The sequence below is a fragment of the Calypte anna genome, chromosome 1 (genome assembly GCF_003957555.1).
Source record: "Calypte anna isolate BGI_N300 chromosome 1, bCalAnn1_v1.p, whole genome shotgun sequence".
NCBI lineage: Eukaryota > Metazoa > Chordata > Aves > Apodiformes > Trochilidae > Calypte > Calypte anna.
This window is the reverse complement of record NC_044244.1, coordinates 6,609,352-6,631,948: the sequence shown is the minus strand read 5'-3', so window position 1 is coordinate 6,631,948 and position 22,597 is coordinate 6,609,352. Positions and strand designations below refer to the sequence as shown.

Genomic DNA, 22,597 nt, shown 5'->3' with positions numbered 1-22,597 from the left:
CCTCGCTTTCCTGCTGACCCTCCAAAAAACTAATAAAAATAGAATTTTCAAACAAAATCTAAAATTAGCTACCAAATACAAAGAAGTATGAACTGTAGTTTCTACAGCATGGTATTTTGTAACAGGTATTTTATAATCTCAAAAGCAAGGTTATTAACACCCCCATTATGTTTGCCAGGGACCTGGCAATTCCTAATCCAGCCAATGCATTACTCAGACATCCTGGGGATGGCTTGCAGAATAAAACAAGAAGACAGATGTGTGCACACCCTCTCTGCTCACTGCAGCCCCTTGACTACTTTAATCCTCCATTTCAAACTGGATTTACTTTTCATCATTTTATAAACAGGCTGAGTGGAGCTGTGGATGAAGTGTCCATGCCTAGCAGGGAGTGTGGCCAACAGCTGAAATCAAGGGGCCATTTTCTCTACTGAAACTCAAGTTGTGGTCCAGAATTGATGCAGAAGCACCTACCCCCCTGTCCTTCCACATGGCCATCCACTCCCAGCCACCTCAAGAAATCTCACCTACACCCTGATTTATTGTTGTTTGTCAAATACTCACAGTTTCTAATGCAGAGAAGCACAATTTCCAGATGATTGCCCTTGAAATGGTGACTATTACATATTTTGCAATTTCAATGCAAAGACATTTTTAAGTTGAAAATAAATTCTAAGGATTCAGTCTGATTTAATACACTGGTTGATAAAGAGGATCCCTCCTGTCCATATTTCCCTCCCTGATGCCATCTTTTTTCCAATGGAAAACCAAGAAATATCAATTTCTTTCAGGATCCATGGCTCATGTGAACCTAATAAGATATAAAAGCTATTTTCATGTACTTGTACAGAAAATTTACACTTGCTTCTTACAATAATGAGTTTCCAGATGCTCTGCCTGATCCACATAAAAATGTTTCAGCATCCCACTGGCACTGTTTGCAAGCTGCTCATTCTAATAGCTGATTGCATCCAGTTGGATTTTAATTCAGAAACAACCTTGTTGAAGTAAAAAAAAAATAAAACAAATGTTAAACTAACACAACTAGGAAGAGATTTAGAGCCTGATTCTCCAAACAAACAAGTTATGCTGTAAGATAATGTAAGAGAAAGGTAAGCCAGTCTTTCCATGTGATAGCATTTATTTGTTTAATGAAAGGTCAGGCAAAATAATGAAAAATTCTGTTGTTTAACTCACTGTGAAGGCAGATTTCAGGGCTGGGAATTTGCTCGGTTTTAGAAGAAATAAATTTATGTCAACAACCAGTGCAGTTTGCCAAGCACTTGTTTCACCTCTCCCACCTCTCTCTGGGTTGAGGGCTCTTGGCCAAACCTCTTGCCCCATGAGTCTATTGTGTGGACTCCTTGTTTTGCAGGCACCTTCACAAAGATGTTGCCTCTACTTTTGGCACCTCTCAGCCTTTTTTTCTGTGGCCACTGCTTGTAGGAAACAATCTCTTTGAAAAAACAACTCACTAGTCATTTTCCAAAAGACTTGTGGTAAGCAGGAGAAAGGCTGAAGCCTGGATCTAACCAACCTTGCAGACCTTCCTCCCAGCACCTCTCTCGGAGGAAGATTTCTTGACAACACCTCACCCCAACCACCCTATCTCTTGTCCCTCCAAAGCCAGATGCCTCAGATCTGTAACAACCCTTTGGTTCTCATTTTAATTTTGAGAAGCCTCAGCTTTGCTCATCTATTGAGAGCCCAGGAAACCTGTATTGCTCCACTAAAAGCTCCCTCTGCTCACTGTTTATTCAAGGCCATTTTCTCCCATAGTGCCTTATAGAATCATAGAATCATAGAATCATAGGGGTTGGAAGGGACCTCGAAAGATCATCTAGTCCAACCCCCCCTGCCAGAGCAGGGCCACCTAGAGTACCTCGCATAGGAACGTGTCCAGGCGGGTTTTGAATGTCTCCAGTGAAGGAGACTGCACGACCCCCCTGGGCAGCCTGTTCCAGGGCTCTGTCACCCTTACAGTAAAAAAATTTTTCCGGATATTCAACTTGAACCTCCTGTGCTCCAATTTACATCCATTACCCCTTGTCCTATCACTGGTCACCACTGAGAAGAGCCTAACTCCTTCTCCTTAACACTCACCCCTTACATATTTGAAAACATTGATGAGGTCACCCCTCAGTCTCCTTTTCTCCAAACTAAAGAGACCCAGCTCCCTCAGCCTTTCCTCATAAGGGAGATGTTCCACTCCCTTAATCATCTTAGTAGCTCTGCGCTGGACTCTTTCAAGCACTTCCCTGTCCTTCTTGAACTGAGGGGCCCAGAACTGGACACAATACTCCAGGTGCGGCCTCACCAATGCAGAATAGAGGGGGAGGAGAACCTCTCTTGACCTACTAACCACACCCTTTCTAATGCACCCCAGGATGCCATTGGCCTTCTTGGCCACAAGGGCACATTGCTGGCTCATGGTCATCTTCTTATCTTTGCCATTGTGTCCTGCTCTAATTACTTCCCTTCTGAGAACTTAATTTCATTTATCTCCTTGGAGTCAGACAGGATTGTATCAAACATGTAAACTCAGCTGGGCATGATATTCCTGCAAACACTTACATCCCTCAGGCTGCCCACAATTCTCACCATATCACAAGAGATCCCACTCAGCAAGGGGAATGTGCATTTGTTCAACTCTCCATTTGTTGGTGTTACAGAGGCTGCAATGCTTTGCTGTGCAAACTCCAGTTATTGCTAGCTGAAGCATGCTACAGCTCACACTGATGAAGCTGAAATATTCTTGGATGAGGAATAAAAAAACATCTTGGAAGAGCCTGAATGATGAAGCCTCTAACTGGATTCTAATGGAAGGAAAGTGTTTGTTTTCTGAAATTTAAACATTTTTCTCTTCAACTGATCCATACAGTACAAACAATAAAAAAAAATATGCTGCTTCTTTTTTTCCTTCTCAGTTCTTTATACTCCTGTGCTCTTTGCTGAGAATCTGTCTGGGCTGGTACCTCAAGTGTTGGTACATGTGCCCCGTTCTCAGACCCACAGCTGAGACACCTTGGGGCTGTGGTCACCAGTGGTTTTCCACATATTTTATTGAAATACAGCAACAGTCAGATGAGAAGGACTTTTGATTAAATCTTTATTCTCTCTCTGTAACTAATATGGACTGCAAAGATCTTGAATATTGGGATGTTTTCTAGCAGGTTGCTTTTTCCAGACACGTTGCTTTCCTTTCAGAGTGTGGGGAAGCAGGTTTTATAACACACAAAATGCACAATGGAAATTACAGGAAAGGTTCACACAAACAACCTCAACCTACGTAACTAGAAGGCAATTTCAGTTAATAATGGAACTGATTTTTTATTAAGTAAATTCAGATTTATTTTTGTTTTTTTGACAAGTGAAAGCATAAAGAGCATTTGGGGAACTCTCAGAGATTATAAATAATAGAGAGTAATAATACTGCCATCATCTGCAACGTGCTCCATGGGAGATCTTCTAACTCCACTAGTCAACATGTGGAATAAAAAAGAAAGCTCAAATTGAAGCTGCTGCCATTATTATCTTGCACGAAGGAGAGCAGAATGATGTTGCCCATGGCTCATAGCTCACCCAGAAGAGCTGCTGGTGGCACAGTAAAGGTAGGGGTTGGCAGCTTCAGAAGAACACACAGATATGTTCAACAAATGCCAACTTGCCTAGTGGTCTGTCACTAAAGATGAATTGGATTAATTTCCTTTTCACTCTGCAGAAATCAAAGCAGACTGTTTCCAAATAAATATGTCATCTTTGAGGCCAATTAAATTTTGCAAGCCATGACCAGGAGGAGAAGAGAGGATCAAGAGTTGGGCTTCATAATGAAAGGTGACTCCAAACCTAATTGCTAGGAGAAGCAATTTGACTTGTCTTGATTGTGTGTTCCTCAAGATAGAAGTCTTTGATAACTGCCTGCTCTGGGTTCCCCTCTGCACCCCCTGCCTGGCTGTTCTGCCACAGATGCAGAGATGGGCCCTTCTAAACTTAGGCTACAGCATCTTCTGGTTTTAGCACTGGAGAGCCACATTCAGCCCCAAGCTGACACTACAGGCACTCACCTGTTAAAATATGCATGGGAAAAAGCAAAGAATAAAAGTGAAAAACAGCGCAGAGGCAAACTGATGAGAAAAAAAACTTTTTTTGCAATATGGACAGACATTGATCCCTAAGATAATCTTTCCAAGGAAGTATCACACCCAAGATCTTATTAAATAGCGGGCAAGTGAAGCAGCATGCCAAGTATAGAGACACGTCATCACAACTTCAAGATAGCTTTTTCACTCCAGTGCCAACTTGACATGTGTCCCACCCTATACAATTATTTGCTATTACTTCTTCCTATGTGAGATCACCCTAAAAACAGTAATTAGAGGATATATTTGTTTAGAGCAATGCAAACGACTGCTTTGATGCATAGCATGTCAAGTTAGCCAGGAACCACACCTGGCGACCAGAATAAAATCATCAGTGAAAAATAAATTGTCAGTCTACAGTTTCACACAGAATGTAACACTTCCCTCCAACAGGGCTCATGCATCACTTAGTGCTTAACACACTCCCCAGAAGAGGGAAATATCTCAGACACAGCTCAGCACTTAACCCTTTGAGGGCAGGCACCCTACTGCAATGACGTCTGGACCAAGGTGGGGCTGTTTCCAGTTCCCAGAAAGGAAACAAAAGGACTTGATCAGCACCTCAACTCCCATATTTGCCTTGCCTGACTCTGACCAAAGAGCTCACAAAGAAATGGGCTCACTGCCTGGTTTCATTCTCACCGTGGGTCGATCAAACATCCGAGTGTTGCACCACACCACAGGATTTCAGCCCATGCTGGTCACCTGCTCTGTGAGGCATTCAGGAACAGGCTTAGGTACCAATATAAAAAACTCTTGCACTAAATTAACTTTATGCGTGCCCAAGGAGCATCCATCTACCTTTCTATCAGTCTCAGTTAGTTCAGCAAAGTCTGTGAGACACGAGAGATTTAAGAGGTCCGAGGTGACAGGAGAAAAGATATCTCAGTGGATGACTCCATGCTCTGGAAGAGTTTCTCAAAGGAAAGCAGGAAGGGACTCAGTAGTGTCCTGAAAAAGTTAAGTTTTATTTTTCTATAGAAATTACTATTGAAGGATTTTAGTCCATGAATGGCCCTCAAGCACCACCACAATTCTAATGATGATTTCCACCAACAGCCATGTCCTTGCCACCATCAAATCTGCTGACAGACCTGTTTCTTCATGAGCACTTTCCCCACAGACCTTAAGAAAATGCTTCCACCTCTCCACAGGCAGGGAAGGATTATTTTGTACTTCACTGTTTCCCATGTTGCCAAATTACCATGATGAGAGACAGCAACAAGCCATGGTGGTTAAAGATATTCCTCTGGGGGTAAGAGATGCAGACACTAATGGGTTTATAATATGGTCCATACCACAACACATATTGTATAAATGACAGCTTACATGTGGCCTGTCTGCTGTGAGCAGAAAAAAGTCAGTTATTTGAAGAACCCCACTAACCTCAGCCAAAGGAAGCAGCAGAAATACCAGGGTTCTTCAGGGGACTGCTACACTCTACACATCCATCCCTATTGAAATAATTTGGCTTAGAGCAGCACCACCAGCCAGAGCCCGGACAAGAAGGTGTTAAGGTATCTGGCTAGGAGTGACAGCACTGAAATGGTTTATCCTTTCCTAAGTCAGAAATACCACACACAAATTACAGAAATCACAATGCTGTCTGCTCAGAGGAGTCTATCTCCTCGGGGCATCCTTTTGGAGCAGACCACGCCATGGTAAAGGTCAGCATCGTTTACAGACAAATCTATTTTGTAATACATGGTGCACACTGTGCTCTTTATGAGACAACTTCCACACAAAACCAGCTTTCTCAGGTTGACACAAATCCTCTTGGGCATCTCGCTGAAGAACAAGGAGGAAGGGGAAATGCTGGTTCAAGCAGCAGATTGCCATGCCCACAGCACGCAGCACAGCCCTGGGTTTGCCAGTGGTACCAGCACCTCGACCCCTATTCCTCTGCAGCCCTGAGTGCTTATTGATCCCTGTTTGATTTTGGTTTGACTCAGGCAGTAAACACTGGGGAGGTTTGAGCCCTGGCTGATCCATTTTCAAAGAATTTTCCAGACATGACTATGAAGAGCATCTGGCCTTGAGTCTGAACCGTAGAGATGCCCCTCATGATGACATTTGGAAACTGCTTCCTCGACTGCAAAAATAACCCAGCACGAAATTTCACTTGTATTTTTATACCCTTTAGAGCTCTGAAAAAGTCCACTGCCTATAAAATACTAATGGCAAATTCGATCAAGCTGCAAGTTTGCAAAGGGGTTCACAGTTCCCAGTCTAACCCCCAGCATTTGACAACACTTTCAGGTTTTTTTCTTTTCTAGGTGAGAAGCACAAAAATGCAGGAGGAATTAACTGTTTGGGAACCTCTTTCAGCATCCAAGCCGATGAAACTTTTTTCTGGAATGTGTTCCTCATTCTCCCATACCTCATCCATGCCCCCTTTCTCCTGGATGACTCAATCATATAAGCACCCATGTTGCCAGATGTCATCTTTAAATCTATTTTCTACTTAGAGCAATGTGCATGTGTTATGTCAGCTATGGAAGGGTGGATTGCTACAAGTGTAATGACCCCGAGCAAGGGGCATTTTTGCTCTGCTATAGGACAAAAAAGTCCTATTGGAAATTCCTATGGAAAAGGCCCCACCACAGTGGACCATATGCAGCTTCTCTGATCAGCAGTATAACTCCTCATTATTATCAGAAGTGAAGAGAAGAAAGTGTGAGGGAAAGTGTTTACAAAACAGTAAAACCAACTGCTCAAGATGCTCTGCCTTATTTTTAATACAAGGAAAAGCACAGCCCTGCAAAGCAGTTTTTAATTAACTGCTTTCTCCCAGCAATACTTTTGCCTCTCCACAACTGTGCCAAGTACTGATATTTATGTAACTCAGCAACAGTTATGATTTTGCTTCAAAAATGTTATTTCAGTGGGGCTCTGCCAGGACCCAGCAAACCCTGGGGTGTGTGCAGTTCCAGAAGGAGGCTCAGGGCAAAGATGGTCTTTGAGGATCCTCAAATAAAAAGTTTAGTCTGGAACAGGCTAAGAAAAATCCTGTTTTCTGAGCTTGTTCCTCCACATTGAAGAAGGGAAACAGTGACCAGGAAAAAAACAACAGACTCCAACACCCTCAGTGACACCAAGAGTCCTTAACACCATCCTCTGCCTCCTAGAGCAGCCACAGCAAAGGAACATTCCAGGACTGGATGAAATTCCTATAAGGCCAATTAAAAAAGCTGTGAGCTCAAGTAATTACTAGGGAAAAATAAAAAAAATTAATATACAGGGATTTCCTGAAAACCATATTCCATACTAACTCCTCCACAACTGTACTACTACTACTGGAGGCACCCAGCATGGCTGCTTTGAATAGTTTTAATCTGCCAGGGTTAACTTCTGATTTCTCTTGAGGATTGTGGGGGTTTTTAAATTTCTTTTCATCCCCTCAGAGGGCTGAGTTCCACCATGGGGAGTGCAGACCCCTGAGGATCTGTGGGCTTCACAGGCTCTGTAAAAGATAACTAAAAAAGCAAACTGTTGTCCTTGAATTTTCTAATCAAATTGCTATGCAAGAGCTGGCCCTACCATTAAAAAAAAATTAAAGTATCTGCCTATTCAAAGGGCTGAAAACCATTAGTATAAAACTATTTCCAAAATAAGCTTTTGGGTTTACACTCTTTTATTTTCCTAAAAACAAGAAAGAAATTACCCACAGCAGCAGGGCAGCAAATTCCACTACCAAACCCCCTCCTTTTAATCCTTTCTAGATATTTCATGCCCCTGGCTATGGGTCCCTGTCATGTCTCCACCCTACAACCTCAGCATGCTCCTAAAATCAGCCCTCCCTCCTTCTCAGTTAACCCAGCTTCACAAGGCACTTATTTAAGAATTTATGATAAAATGATGATAAAATCTGGATTACTAAATCAAGCACTCTTTTCAGGAATCAAATGTGCCCTTTTTTTTCCTCCCATCACTTCCCCCATAAATCACTACGTGACATGAGAACACTTCTGGCTGCAGATTACACAAGGAATGGCCAAAATATTCTCCAAGTGTCCAAGGCTGCTATAAAGAAGAATCCTACCCAACACTGCTCAGTAAAACCAGGCAGATTACACAACAGAAGTACCTATGTAGGCAGAATAGTAAAGAAACATCAGGGTTTTTTAACACACTGAGAAACACATTCACAAAGCAGTAAATATAAGCTAAACCCAAGTAAATTCCCAAACAAATGAGAATAACAGGGTATTTTTTGGAAGGAGTTTAGAGGATGCTTTCACAGTTTAGTGAATAAGCAGGAGATTCCCATGAAGGCTGCCTGCCTTCCTAACCAGTCTGCATTAGTCAAATCCAGTTATCCAGACCTACATAGCCTAAGCAGATGAAATAACACAGATCACTTGATGTAGAATGTCAGACCAGGTGAGTGACTTTCTCTTTCCAGAATTAAACACAAGAGTTTAAAGAGAGGGCTTGTCCTGACCCAAAATCTAGTCCAAAAGGAGTGCCAACATTTGGACAGTTTGTCTCATCTTCTTTTATTGAAAAAACATGTTGTTTTGGCTTTTGTTGTTTACAAAAAACTCTTAAAGAGGTTTTCAAAATGGTGCCAGACTAAGACCAGCAGCATATTGAGTCCCAGTGCTCCCTCTCATACCCAACACATCTCTCTCTAAAAGATGGGGACAACATGATGGAGGGTGATGGAGTGGCTGCTCCCATGTTGAATGTCCTCTCTTCACTTTGCCCACTGGACATAAACTGATCCATTGGGTGAAGAAGACCCAACTCATGGAAGTTCCTGAGGTGTATATGGCCATGTACTGACTAAAGCACCTGGCTGTTAACCAAACTTGCTACCTTTTTTTTTTTCAATTTACACTTACATGGCCACAGTTCAAACTGTCTTGATATGTAAATTGGATTAAAAATGCAATCTACACTGAGTGTAAACTCTGCATTTGGAGATGCTCCAGGGTATGCATTATTTCTTGCCTTGAGGGAAGCAGAAAGCCAGGACTAATGCTGGAAAGGATCAAAGTGCTACTGAAGGCAGAGCAAGCAAGATACAAATAGGAGATAGGAATAACATTATTAGGAATAACAAGAACTTGGTTTGTAGTCCAAGATGGCAAAGGGCTGGAAGGACAGTGATGGACTTTGTATCACCATCCCCCAAGAGCAGAAAGCAGCAATTTCCCACAGGGATACTCTGGGCATAATCATGACATAGGAAATTATACAGCTGACTAGCAACACTCACGGGATCCTACTAGTGTTCCCTAGAGAGGGGATTTCAAAGGAATCAAGATCCCTCTCCTCTACAGATGCTTTTAAAAATGTCACTCAAGTCTACTGAGACAAGGATGTGACAGAGTCAACACAGCCCCAGGTCTCTAAAGCTTGTAAGAATTCCCTGTGTGTAAACTCTCTATGCTCATTGACATGCCCTTTCTGTTCTTTACTAAATTCACCAGAAATCAACCTGCTAACATATTTACCTACATCAGCTCTTCCAGGAGCATATATAGCACTAAAACAAACCAAATAAAATTATATTACAATAAAGTAGTATAGATGTTCCCAACTTGAATAGTTATTTAACACTCAACTACGGGGAAAGAAAAACTGAAAATTTGCCAGAAACACTGACATCAAGCTTCCATTTCAAGAGTAATTCAGAGTGATTCCAAATATAGTTGGTCCTATTAAGAAAACAGCTCTGGGTAAGAGTGCAAACAACTATGTCACCATAAGAAAGAAAATCAGAAACAGATGCTTCTAATGAAAGCAGAAATTTTAAATGAAGTAAGCAATTAAGAGCCTGAATAGTAAATCATAGAACCAGAGGCAAGAGGGGAGAAAACCTCTGTGTGCCCACCCCATCCTTTTGGGGTGAAAATTGCTGGGGAACTCTGAGCCTAGTCTTTCAGTTTGTAAAAGCAAAAAAATGCCAGCAGCAAGACCTTGGAGGAGAAAACTTCACTTTGTAAGATGCAGACCATGTTCCACATCCTCTCACAGAAGTGGCCTTTGGGTTCCCTTGCTCCAGCTCTAGGGCTACATGAAGGTAGGAGAGGTGACATGGATAGTCCCTGGCAGATTCCCTCTCTGCGGGCTGAATCCTCAGCCACGGTACCTAAATCAGCAGTAACACCCAAAAACACCCCAAAACACCCATCATCTCTACAGGGAAGCCAAGATTCTGTGTTGGCTTAGCTTCATGCCCTTAAGGTTGTGAGGACATGAAGATGGAGTGACTGCCTTGGGAAGAGGAAAGCCACAAATATGGTCCATGGCCCCCCTTTTTTTTTTTTTTTTTTTTTTTGAGATACAGCCATTCAGGAGGCACTGGGAACCAGTAAAGAAGGCTGGGCAGCATGGCTGCTCTGTACAAAGCCCCGTGTCCACACTGCACACAACAAAGCCTCACAACCCCTGTGGGTGACCCCCATGGCTTTCTTTTCACTTTTGCTTTGGGATAAGATTCTCAGGGGAGCCTCAAAGATTCATGTAACCACGTTCAACGCTTTTGAATGTTCCTATTGACCAGAATAGCACTAGATCATATTACCCATGTCTATTTGTTAACGATGAGGGCTCATTTACCCATGCTGATGCCACGTGCCTTGGATGCATGTTTTGTACACCATAAATGGCAAGGATGAGGCCTTCCAGACGTAAACACTGGGGGACACACAGCGGCTCCGCTCACCAGCGATTTTCTCACGCACCCAAAAAAAAACACAGAAGGAAAAGTTTCAAACTTCACTGAAGTTTTCAAGTTCCCTCCCATAAGTCCACTTGTAGTAAACATGAAAGCAGCCAGCCATCACTGGTACAGCAAAATTTTATCTTTAGAAAGGGAAGAACTGGCACTTCTACATATGCCAATAAAAGCTCCATCTTTGTGGCTCACGCCCTAGCCACGGATTTGTTGTGACTCACATCAAAGAGCATTTTAAAAATAATGAAAAACCCTTTCCTTTATGTTTTCAATTAGAAATCCCCTATTACGCCTTTTAGGAGCAAAGTTGTCAACAGCCACTGTTTTCAGTTCTAATTACCAAGTTTACAGCAGGCATGGGAGTGACCACACTGCTTTGCTCTCGAGTGATGCTTCTTGACAAAATATCTGATGCCAGAGGCTGCTGCTGCATGTGGACTCTTCTGCTTTTGGTGGAGGGAAAAAAAAAAAAAAGAACTGAAAAAAAAACCTGAAAAACAACCCCACTCTGATGTGTATTTTTCAAACAAATATTTCAGTATGAGCTGACTATTGCATTTTGCCAGGTCCACAAGGTCTGAATCCATCTCAGTTGCCCACAGAAAATGCCTGCTTAGCTGAGGCAGTACAGATATATTTGTGTAAGTTCACAAAGGTCTCAGTTTAATCCCTGATGCGTCAGTCAAGACAGGAGATATCACAAAGGTATGAAGATATTTGAAGCAGGCTGTTATTCTCTTTGGTGGGAACCAAACATTATATATAGAAAGTTTGGGCTAATCTCAGATAGAGTAAGCACTGGTGTGCAAAAATGTATCTGGCACACTTCACTGCTACGCATTTGTCATCTGATTTCTATTCAGTATAGAGTTGTAATATACATTAGATAACTTGCTAAAGGTTTGTCCCTTCTCAAAGTCATTGAACCAATTTCCAAGAAAAAGAAATCCATTCTGATTTTCATATTTTAAAGTATTTTTTAAAAAAGAGCACACTACATTTAAGAAAGCTTGAATTCACATGTGTCTATACTCCTTGAAAAAAAAAAATCAGTGGAGAAGCAGGCATTAATTATCCCTATTTAATGTAATGCTCCATAATTTAAATTTGATAAAATACCTGGCAACATTAAAGCTATCTGTAACATAACCTTAGGGAAGTGATTTCATAGTCCACTTACTAATATAAATTGCCAGTATGAAAACTAACCCAGAGATTTCTGCGTGTATAGATGCTTAAGAATTGAACAACAAAGTCAGATGCCTATAAATACCAGAGACACAGAAACAGGGATGCAATCAAGGTTTTGCTTTGAAAACTGATTGATTAAAAGGTTTGAAATCCCATAGTTGCAGAAGCACAACCTCCTAGTATGGCCACTCTTAATTCAGAATGAGAACAGCCTATTCTGATTAAACCAATGCCTCATGAATATAAGGCAAAATTATAAAATTACAATTTCTGATTTTTAAAACATATCAATGTTTCATTTGTAAAAAAATTGACTGCACCATTTCTAGGTGGTCAAATAGAGCCCAAGGGCAGCCAACAGACTAAATGAGTGTCTTGTATTTCTTTATTAAAAGACAAAGTCCTTACTTACAGGTTTATATTGTCTCTCTTTTTTTGTCTTCAAAGTTCCTACTAAAGCACAAAGTGTTGTATGAGTAAGCATTGTAAGAATGAATCAATATGTATTACAGATGACGACTGCAGAGTTAGTTGGCCAAATACCAATTAATTCATGCAGCTGTCAGTTCAGAATATTTTGGATATATTCCAAACTCAGGCAGTGCCATTTGGTTTAACCTGGTGCAACTGAAGGTGTTATGGAGTGCAAATATTTTCCCATGTTCTTATGGTTGGAGCCAACCCCCCTCTGCAAAACCCTGGTTCAAGACACCCAGAATCATGACCTGAATGAGACACAAAGTGTAACTGTGATTCACCTTCTTGAAATGAAAACAGGAGGCAGAAGCTGCCAATGGAGTTGTTTTCAATGCTCACTGGGGTCAGACATCACCCAAACTGTGCCAGTGATAACATAACTGACCTCATGTCATAGCATGGAGGCCAAAACCACATCCACTTGTATCCAGAAAGCATTTTTATCTGCAGCTAAGGGCAAAGTGTGCTCAGGAAAACTGTAATTTCTGATAAGATTTGTGTTTCTACCTTCTTGAATTGAGATTTTTCTGAATACTTATTTCTCCTCCCTGTACATTCTGATCCACTTAGAAATGCATATTTGATGATTTCCACAGAAACCAAGAGTTGAGCTCACATGCAGCTGTGTACCTTGAGGATGCTTCCATCTGGCCAGAGGAATCCTACCTTGCACTTACTTATCTTTTATTCCTTCATACAATTTAATTTGCCACTCAGATACTCCAGAGTTTTATGAGTCAATGCCATGGATTTTAATAGCCCAGAAGTAAGATAAAGGACTACCCATCCTGCTGCTAGGGCTGTGCATCTAAATGACTTCTCATAAAAATACAGTGTTCCTGTGGTTAGAAATTAACTGGCTCCCAAGGGAGCACCACAGCAACTTAATACAAAACACTGAAATCCTCCTGTTTATAATTCAAGATTTAGACAAGACAGGCAAAATGCAATAAATTTATAGTATTTTGACAAGGACATCTTCGCTTCACTAATGCCATGAGGCCTTCAGACAGCCTTTTATGCTTTTTCCAAATGAAGAAATTACTTTCAAGGGGAAAAAACCCAAAACTTAGTGTTGGACAAAATAAATCAGATTACTTCTAAAGAATCTTGTGAGAAAAAACAGGAGAGGAAGGCTTTTGCCTAGCAAAGCCAACTGGGACTACACACTCAGCAGCTTTTAGGCACCAATGCATCCCTCAAGATCTGGGTTGCAAGAACTTGTGAAAATGCTTTCCTTACTACTACTTCATCACCCCAGAACCTGCACTGTCACACTGCTTCAAACAGAGTTGCTGCAATTTTTAACTCCCCACAGCTCCTGTGATTTGGGACAGTCTCACAAACTAACCCAGCTTCTCTTCTGCCAGCTCCATAATCCCCAACCAAAGACTTGTAACTGCAAATTAGGTAACTCCTGGCTTTAAAGACGTGGGTGTAACAAAGACAGACCTTATGCATCCAGATAGTTGAGTCATTTGTCAACCTGCTGAGTCATTTATCTAACTGTTAGATCTTATTTAAGAGCCTTTATGCTCTTTAATATATGCTTTAATAATTCTTTCCTTTAAGGTAACAGACAACGGTACATATCATCTTTTACCACTGAAACAAAACTGTAACCATCTTCCTGAGTAAAAAACACAAGAAAAATTGATATTTTCATTCTTCTCCTAGGACCCTTGAAAGGAACCCAGCTTTGTTATACCAGCTGTACACAGGGTAGGGTCCACATAAACCCCACATCTGTTCCAGCAGCAGACTCCAGCTAAGGCTGAACAATCCCCTTTGCTGATCTGAAAGCATCTTAGAGCAACTTTCAGAAAGCAGCTGTTTCTGCCATAACACACCAAATTCTTTTCCAGGCCGGAGCTCTGAGCAATGAGACATTTCCAGCCCCTCTGCACTGCACCCTCCTCCCAGCATGGAGAGACCATTTTTATTTTTTTTTTTGAGTTGCCTCAGGGCATAGGATGACCTTAAAGAAGAACAGTTATGCAAGGGAGATTTGGTAAACTATTGCCACCCAGAAAAGAGGACAGCTGCATTGTCACCCAGCAATTGCAGTGAAATGACTTTTCAGGTTCCAACCCACCCAGAGGAACACAAGTGTCCTGCAGAGGCTGCAGGACAGAAGTGGTGCACACCAGCCATAAAGCTATTACCAAGCACTACGCCTGCAAGTGAAACTATGTAAGACCAGAGAAGATACCAAGAATTTGGTTCCAGTTCAGGAACCTGGATTGGTACCAATCCAGGCAGTCCAAAGTCTTCCACTGCAAAGTTTCCAGCATCTCTGTCCTGGTTTGGGCCAGGATAAAAGTGATTTTCTGTCTTGTACTTTTGCTTTCAGCTAAGTCTCTTGTAAGTAGTTGCACTTTCTGAAATTAACAGCAAGTTTCTCAGACAGTGTCTGCTTCTGGGGCTGATAACTCTCAATGTTTATAGTTACAGCCAGAGACTGGTGTGCAGAGCCAAGGACACTGCTCAGCTCTGAGGAACATTTTACCCTCCAGAAGGAGTAAAGAGGTCCCACCTGAAGCCCTCCTTTGGGGAGGAATGGACAAGATAGATGCCAGAATTGACCAAACAGAGTATTCCATCCCATACACCTCATACGCAGTATAAATTTGAGGGATCAACAGGGTCAAACCCCTTCCTTCTTCCCCGTCTTCCCCTCTCCCTGTTTGCTTCAGCATCCTGGGAGGATTCCATCCATTCCTCTGCCTGTGGTCCTGATCCATTCCAGCCTGAATCTGTGTGTTCCTGCCTCTTCTCCCAACTGCTGCCGACTCCAGGATTCCAGCCTGGACTGTCCCAGGGCTGCCCTGCATCCTCAGTGGGGATGTGAGAGTTACTGGGGGAAAAGGGGGAAGGAACTTGGTATCAATTTTCCTGTATATTTGTATAGATTTAGTAATTTTTCCTATTTATCATTACCATTTCATTAAAGCTGTGTAGTTTAGTTTCCAACCCATAAGTCTCTCTCCCTTATTCTCTCTCCTTCTTTTATCAGGGAAGGTAATTAATAAAGAGCATCTGGTATTCGGTTTAATTGCCAGGCCAGAGTTAAACCCTGACAATCTCAGTGAACAAAAATGGCATCAGTTTTGTTTCAGGTTTCACCTTTTTTTTTTAATCACATTAATTCCTCGCAGTAAAAGGAAAACAACTGCTAATGGCAAGGCTGAGCTCTCCTGTACCATACCCACAGATACAGGGTCAGATTCACTTTTGCCTGAAACCCAAGAAGGGCAATTCATCCAGTCTGCATCTCCTGGATTCAGGAGATGAGCTCATGGCCTCGAGCTGATGTCACCCTCCAGGAATGCCCAACTGTCTCCCTACCCTCCAGTGTTGTGTAGATCCTGGCTCCTTTCCAGACCTAACCCACCTCCCCAGCCAGAATGCCTGAAGAAGCACCCACGGGTGGCTCCAAGGGGTGGCACTAATGTCCCACCAGGCATCCAGGTCAGCCCAGCAGATGTGTGGGGCCAGCGATGAGGTCTCCCCATTCAGGATGCCAATAAATACATTCTAATCTTCCACACCTGACAGCAGCATCATGAGTGGTACCACTGGATACCCTTAACCACATGCCCAGGCACCCTGAGCCATCCTCCTGTGGGGGAGCTGGCTTTTGGGATGCCCTGAATTTGCAGTTGGCAAGGCTTGGAGCATGGCCACACAGGGAGGGCAACATCAGCCTTCTGTGACCCCAGGACAACTGCAGCATCATGAGCAAGCCAGGTTTTAACAAGTAAATCTACATAAAAGCTTTCTCTGAAAGTGATTACTTCATATAACAACCAGCTGTCTCTTCAATTCTTGCTGAGGCAGCCTATCTTCTCAGCATTATTCACAGAGGGGGCAAAAAAAAAATAAAAGTGGAATTAAATAAAAAGCAGCATGCCTGTTTTGTCCATAGGGTAAGCAAAGCTTCAGAGAAATAATGTTACCTGACAGACTGAGGCATCAAGTGCTTTTTTCATTTTTTCTTTTCAAAACACTCCATTAATTTCTTTACAGGAAAAATAGCTCAAACTGCTGGGGTGTAAAGAGGCAATTAGTTATTAACCCCTTAAAATCCCACAGCTTTTTGTACATCAGCTACACAATCTAATTGCTGTCACTTTCATGTTAGCACTTATCAACACAGGATCAAAGTGTCTCCTCTTCAGTTTGGCTACCCTTGTACTCCATGACCTCATACAGAAAAATAATAACCATAGGAGAGCATCAGTGGGCACCAGCAGAGCCTCTGACCTGGGAAAATGGAGTATGGGACCATCCAGGCCTGCCAGGGCTGTATTATTTGACCCAGAGTCAGCCATGGCTTGAATAGATGGGTCTGTCCCCTAAAGTCACTCAGGAATGTTCATCTGAATTAATTAAATGTCCAAATTTGTGTTAGGGCACATTAAACTTCTGCATGGACAATTTTATTTTGAATAAATGTAGCCCTTGATTCTGAGTTAAATTGCACAGAAGAGTTTATGAGAGGTAACTAATGGGTTTCAAAAGTAAATTTGGATTCATCTTCCTAGAGGATGACCCTAAAGGGTTAGCCCCAGAGCAATGAGCCCTTACAAAATTGGGGGCAGGGAGATTTTAGGGGAATTTTGTCAATGGGCTAATAAAGAGTATCAAAAAGGTACAATTTTTAAAATTACCCTCTTAATCATCATGTAAGTGTTGAAAAGAGGTGATTTTTCCCACATTTTTTTATCAAAGGTGTCCTCTTGAATGCCCAGACTGGTGCTACCTCCTGGGATGGTGCAAGGGGCCCCCTTTGACCAGCATCTGATTTATGGGAGAGCAGAAACACCCCCACTTTCACACACTTTAGGAAAACTGCTCATTGGTGGGTTTTGCTTCATTTTGAGGTGGGTACAGCCCTGACTTCCCAAACTCTGCAGGATGATGCCTCCCAGTCTCTCTCCCTGCTCCTGACTGCTCCATCAGCTCCTGGCTGTAGATGCAGTCATACAAAGAGCAAAGCAGTGCCTGGGTGTGAATCACTGCCTGAACACCCAATTCCCTCATCTCCAGGGGAAAAAGGAATGGAAAGCACTGGCAGAATTTTAGCTGACCTGCTATAAAACAGCTTGATCACACTCTTTAACAGGAAAAATGTCTTCAGTCTGCAATTAGGCCTGGCTCTGATTTGTAATAAGGAATTTAATGGTGCCTCTCCCAGAGGATCTAGGAGGGGGTGAGAGTATGAGATCAGTTTAGTAATGATTTTTTAGACCCCTATTTAGCAGAAACTAGCTAAAATAGAGTATGATTTGCTTAACAAGACATTTATTTGTGCATATTGCTGCTATTAAGTAATCAATACATCTGGGTGCAAGGCTGCAGACAGTTTATTGTTCCTCCCCTTGCTTTGCTCTGACTCAGCACTGAATCTGTCTGACTGTCCAGGCATTACGCATACAGCTAAAAAGTTTCTTGTGATAAACAGTGGTGTAGCCAAGGTAAACAAAAATCAGGCATATTTTTCTCTGTCTGACTCTTACAAGGATGTGGGTTTTTTTCTATTTAACTGGAACCTGATGCTTCTTTACAGCTCAACTCTTTGCACCACCTACTGCCTTCAGGAACCCGTCGCAGAGCAGATTCATCTTTCAGCATGTTCACACCTGCACAATTACCATAAGTGGAAGAAATCTCCTCTATTCTACAGCAAACAATGGAAAGAATTGCATTTACCTTTCTGCTCTAAACCAGAAAACAATTTCTTTCAGAGCAGGTTATGAAACTTCCTGCATCTCAGTTCAGGAAAAGTTTGTGAAACCTGAAGATGACCACATGCTGTCAGTCCCCAGTTAATGAATAGTGATAGTCCTGTTCTAGGGATCCAGTTTGCTTCCTCAAACAGGTTCTAAACCACAGCACTTTGCACTGCTAAAGAAATATATTTTAAAGCCTCTGAATGGTGCAGCTGACCTTTTGTGATTGAGATGTAGTATTTTGCCCTATGTCCAGTTCCAGGCACCCAACACACAAGTAGAAGGAACAGCAATCCCTGTGTACCAATGCATCACTCAGGCACTTAGGAAAGACATTAAGAAAACTTCCCCCCCCCCAGTGTGGTACCAAACACTGGTGACTTTCACCCTGCCCTGAAGTATCCCTTTAGGCCCAAGTTCAGCAAGGTGAGGTCAACCTACTCACTGATTTCACTGGGACAAATAACCATCTAAAATTAGGCACATGCTTATATACTTTGTCAGGCTCAGGCTCTAGGATTAACTGCAGCCTTAGTCTTTCCCAGCACTGCACTCGACAGCTCCTTCCCACTCCATCCCCACCCATCCAGCTCATCAGGGAATGTTGCCATGGATTTCTACAGGACACAAAAGAGTCCATATTGGAAGAACCCTGTTAAGGTTGCTAGGCGTAAATATTGACTTAACGGCTCTTCCGCCTTTTTTCTTTTTTAAGAACAGATTTGTTGGCCACGGCTGGAAAAATAAAATGATGGAGTATGCATGATTCACTCTGGCACTCACAGAAACATGCAGATCAGTTGGCTGGCAGCTCACTCCTCTCTGAGCAGAACATCGCTTCTAAAATGTGTCATTTGCTTTTGGCAGCAAGAGCATCCAAGCCTACAGACAGGGAGATAAAATCTCCTGCCTTCCATGTACTGCACTTGGGGACTGCTGCTGCTGACCTTCCCCACCACAGAACATGTCCCTAATGCATCCAGCAGCTTTTTAGCTGAGACACATGGAATGACTGAGTGCAATCAATGTGCATTAGAAGTCCAGCCCAGAAACCTCCCTTCATGGACTCATGGGTCTGTCGACATGAAAAAGGGCTGCAAAACAAACTGCAGGTAAAACTTTTTATTGAAAGGTCTTCTGCTGTTTCACAGACAATAAATAATGAGGCAGGAGATGCATCAGGTCACACGGGAACTCAGTGGCAGAAGTGAAAGGAGAGCCAAGGGTTTTGGTCATTGGATTAATGCTTTCACCACTAGGCTCTACTTCTTACAGTACTCCACACACAGCCTTAAACTTGATTTAAAAAAAAAAAAAAAAAAGCATAATTTAAAAAACAGCTTCTACACAACATCATCCAAGCCCTTTTCCATATTGATTCTGCCAAATCTGGATTGTTTGTCAGGACTGACAGAAGGACAAACCTCATCCAGGACAGGCCGAGGGTACAAAATATACTTGATACTTGTGTGTGCCAGTTCTGGACATGGCCAGCAAAATACTTGGCTGATCTGTTCACTACATGCAGGTGCAATTAGCATCCCACCTGAGGGCTGGTTGAGCCTGCAGAGAGAATATTCAGACTACATGGTAGACCCCAGTTTGATATACAATCAGAGAAGGAAAGAAGAGTTCCATTTCACAGTACTTGGCAGATGTCTGCCAGAAAACAAGCACCTCATCAGCAAGAAGACAAAAATCTAGTGATCCAATATAAGAAGAGAAAGTCCAGTATCAGAGAAGTGATTCTTCTCTAAAGGATCACAAGGAGTTTGCTCACCTTTCAGCTGGGCAGGGTGTCCTTTGGGACTTTCATCCCACTGGAGTTTAAGCACACACCCCCCGCAAGCATAATGCAAAACCAAAAAGGCAGACCAGGATCAACACACATTCCTATTTATATTTGCTTTGCATCCAGCCTCTATGGCTCTATGCCTTCCTCTCAGGGAACAGGGCTCAACTCCTCCTGCCAGGCATCCTCTGTGCACATCCCCTGCAGAAGCAGCAGTTTTGTGCACATCTTGCTAAGGCTGTGGCACCTCAGAGCCACACAGGGAAGCCCAGGGCTCTGGCATCCTACCCAACTAATTAGACAACACACAAATTAGCCACCCCACTCAGTATTAACCTACCAGAAACCAAAGCAGGACATTTTAATACTTTGGGATCTCAGCAGGATTCACTCCACCTCTCTCAAATCTACTTTTACTGATAGCTTTTGAAGCAGAGATTTCATTGAACAGAGACAGAGGTTGATACCCTCCTCAACTGCAGACAGATCCAGTTTGTTATTTTCTAAGTGTTTCCTTGGTGGCACATACAAATTCAATCCTGTATCAGCAGTGCTGTCTATTTCCAGAATAAATACAGTGATATGCAAAGTTTGCATTAGCAACAGCTACGAAGAAGACATCAGGAGATAAAAAAAGAAAAATCTCTCTTAAGGTCCCAACATGCATAGGACAAAAGACCAAGTAGATCTAATTGTATGAAATTAAGGAATTTTCTGCCCACTCACGCTCCTGCCCTTGCAGCTGGAACAGCACAGCCTGGGAGCTGCCTCCTGGTTTCTCAGGAAATTGTTTGCAGGGAACGGAAACATTTCACATCACAAGCTGCAAGAAATCATCTCAATGATCTCTCTACTAGCTCTGGGTCAAGGCTGATGCAAGGCAATCCTTACTGCATGCCAAAACTGCTGCTTTTCTACACACACAAGTATCAGGGGACAAATCCATGTGGACAAAGACTCTTCCAAGCTGCCTGTTAATGGCCATTAGTAACTGGTTATATAGATGGCAATGGCTGAGCTTTATGACAGGTTTTCAAAACCACCATGCAGAAGTCCAACATGCTGCATTTACTACTGTGTTTATTTATTACCCATTCTACTTACATATGGGTCCAGCAATGGGAAAGCAATAGCACCAAATGCTTGTACCAATTTGGAGCCTTGTTTGTGTCCTTCACTGAAAAGGATCACCACTGCCCCTGGAGTTTGTCCTTGAGGTTGCTCCTTTGGCTTAGGCTGTGTGAGCCTTTAGTCAGAAATACCTACTTAGTTTTCAAGATTAAGGATCAGTTTTGTCACGCAGTGTTCAGACAATCAAGCACAAGCTTCTACATGACCAAGAAGCTGGGGCCAGAAGTCCTACTGGAGATCACAGTGCAGCAAGAATTAAGAGTGCCCCAGGCCAACACAGACTTCTATATAGTTGTACAACATTTAATTGAATGAGAAGGTACTTTTAGAAATTTAAAACGAGTCACATGGACCAATCCTAAAGTGTCCAGTCTGTTTCAGTTTCCTAGAAAGTTAGGGATGACTACTTCATACCCAAGTGTCTCAAGACAGACAAGATGAATTCCACTTTCAGGGCATAAGATGAGGAAGAGGTAAGGATCAAGACTCTAATGACTACAGTGTATTAATACATTGAATCTACAGCAGTCATGAGCTGACTTTTTCTTATCCATGCATTCCAACTATGGTCAGGAAAAATAGACACTGTGGACAACCCTGATAAACTAGAACTTGCCCTGGAAAGTCACTTCCAGAGCTGGCAGAGGTGTCTCTCCATGGTACAGGTTCCCATTCTCTCCTGTAACAGCCCATAGCAAGCCATAGTTTTAGAGCAATTAGTATAGAGATTATTTTAAGCACTTGGAAATAAGGAAACTGGTCTTGCTCTCCTCAAAGCCACTGAGCCAATCACTGATATTATTAGTGTGGATAAGGTCTTTTTAGGGCATCATAGGCTTTACTCTAACCTAACTCCACTCCTTTCCCACTTTGCTGTCATCTGGCTGTATTAATGCAACAAAAACCAGAGCATTTTCCAAAACATTTTTAGCATCATTTAAGCTCAGGTGATCCTGTCTGTCTGTGATGGACTGAACAACCTGTCAGTCACACTTGTCAATCACTCTTCATGCTCCTTAAATGCAAGGATGCAATGGTTTAATCAAGGCAATGAAGCAGAAATGAAGGTCTGATACTTACTTTCTCAGGACTGCAATTTCATTTTCTATGCTGCTTTCCTTCCCCTTCAGTGCCTTCTTGGGGATGCACTTGACTGCAAAGAGTTTCCCACTCGCTCTCTCTTCAGCCAAAACAACTTCTGAGAACGCACCCCTGAAAGAAGAGAAAAAACCTGGGTTTAAGTGGTGCCTTTTCTTTGGAAGCTGTTAAATGAAAGACAAGCACTGAATATAATTCTGGTGTCTTTTGATACCTGCTCCTGAAAGCCTCAGCACCACCATTATGAGCCTCTTTCCTTGCCTCCACAGACTTGTGCAGACACTCACCAAACATTACAGCCTTGCCAAATGCAACCATTTGAATAATGAACCATAGTCCAGCAGAG

At 42.4% G+C, this 22,597-nt stretch overlaps 1 protein-coding gene across 2 annotated transcripts in view; it reads right to left on the bottom strand.

Annotated features, from left to right (window-relative positions):
- The window catches only part of CAMK1D (calcium/calmodulin dependent protein kinase ID), a 228,202-nt gene that overhangs the window by 110,676 nt on the left and 94,929 nt on the right, over window positions 1-22,597 (bottom strand). For both annotated transcript variants that reach the window (XM_030466180.1, XM_030466169.1), the window contains exon 2: window positions 22,234-22,365. In XM_030466180.1, coding sequence (XP_030322040.1) covers window positions 22,234-22,365 — 132 coding nt within the window. The remainder of the gene's footprint in view (window positions 1-22,233; window positions 22,366-22,597) is intronic.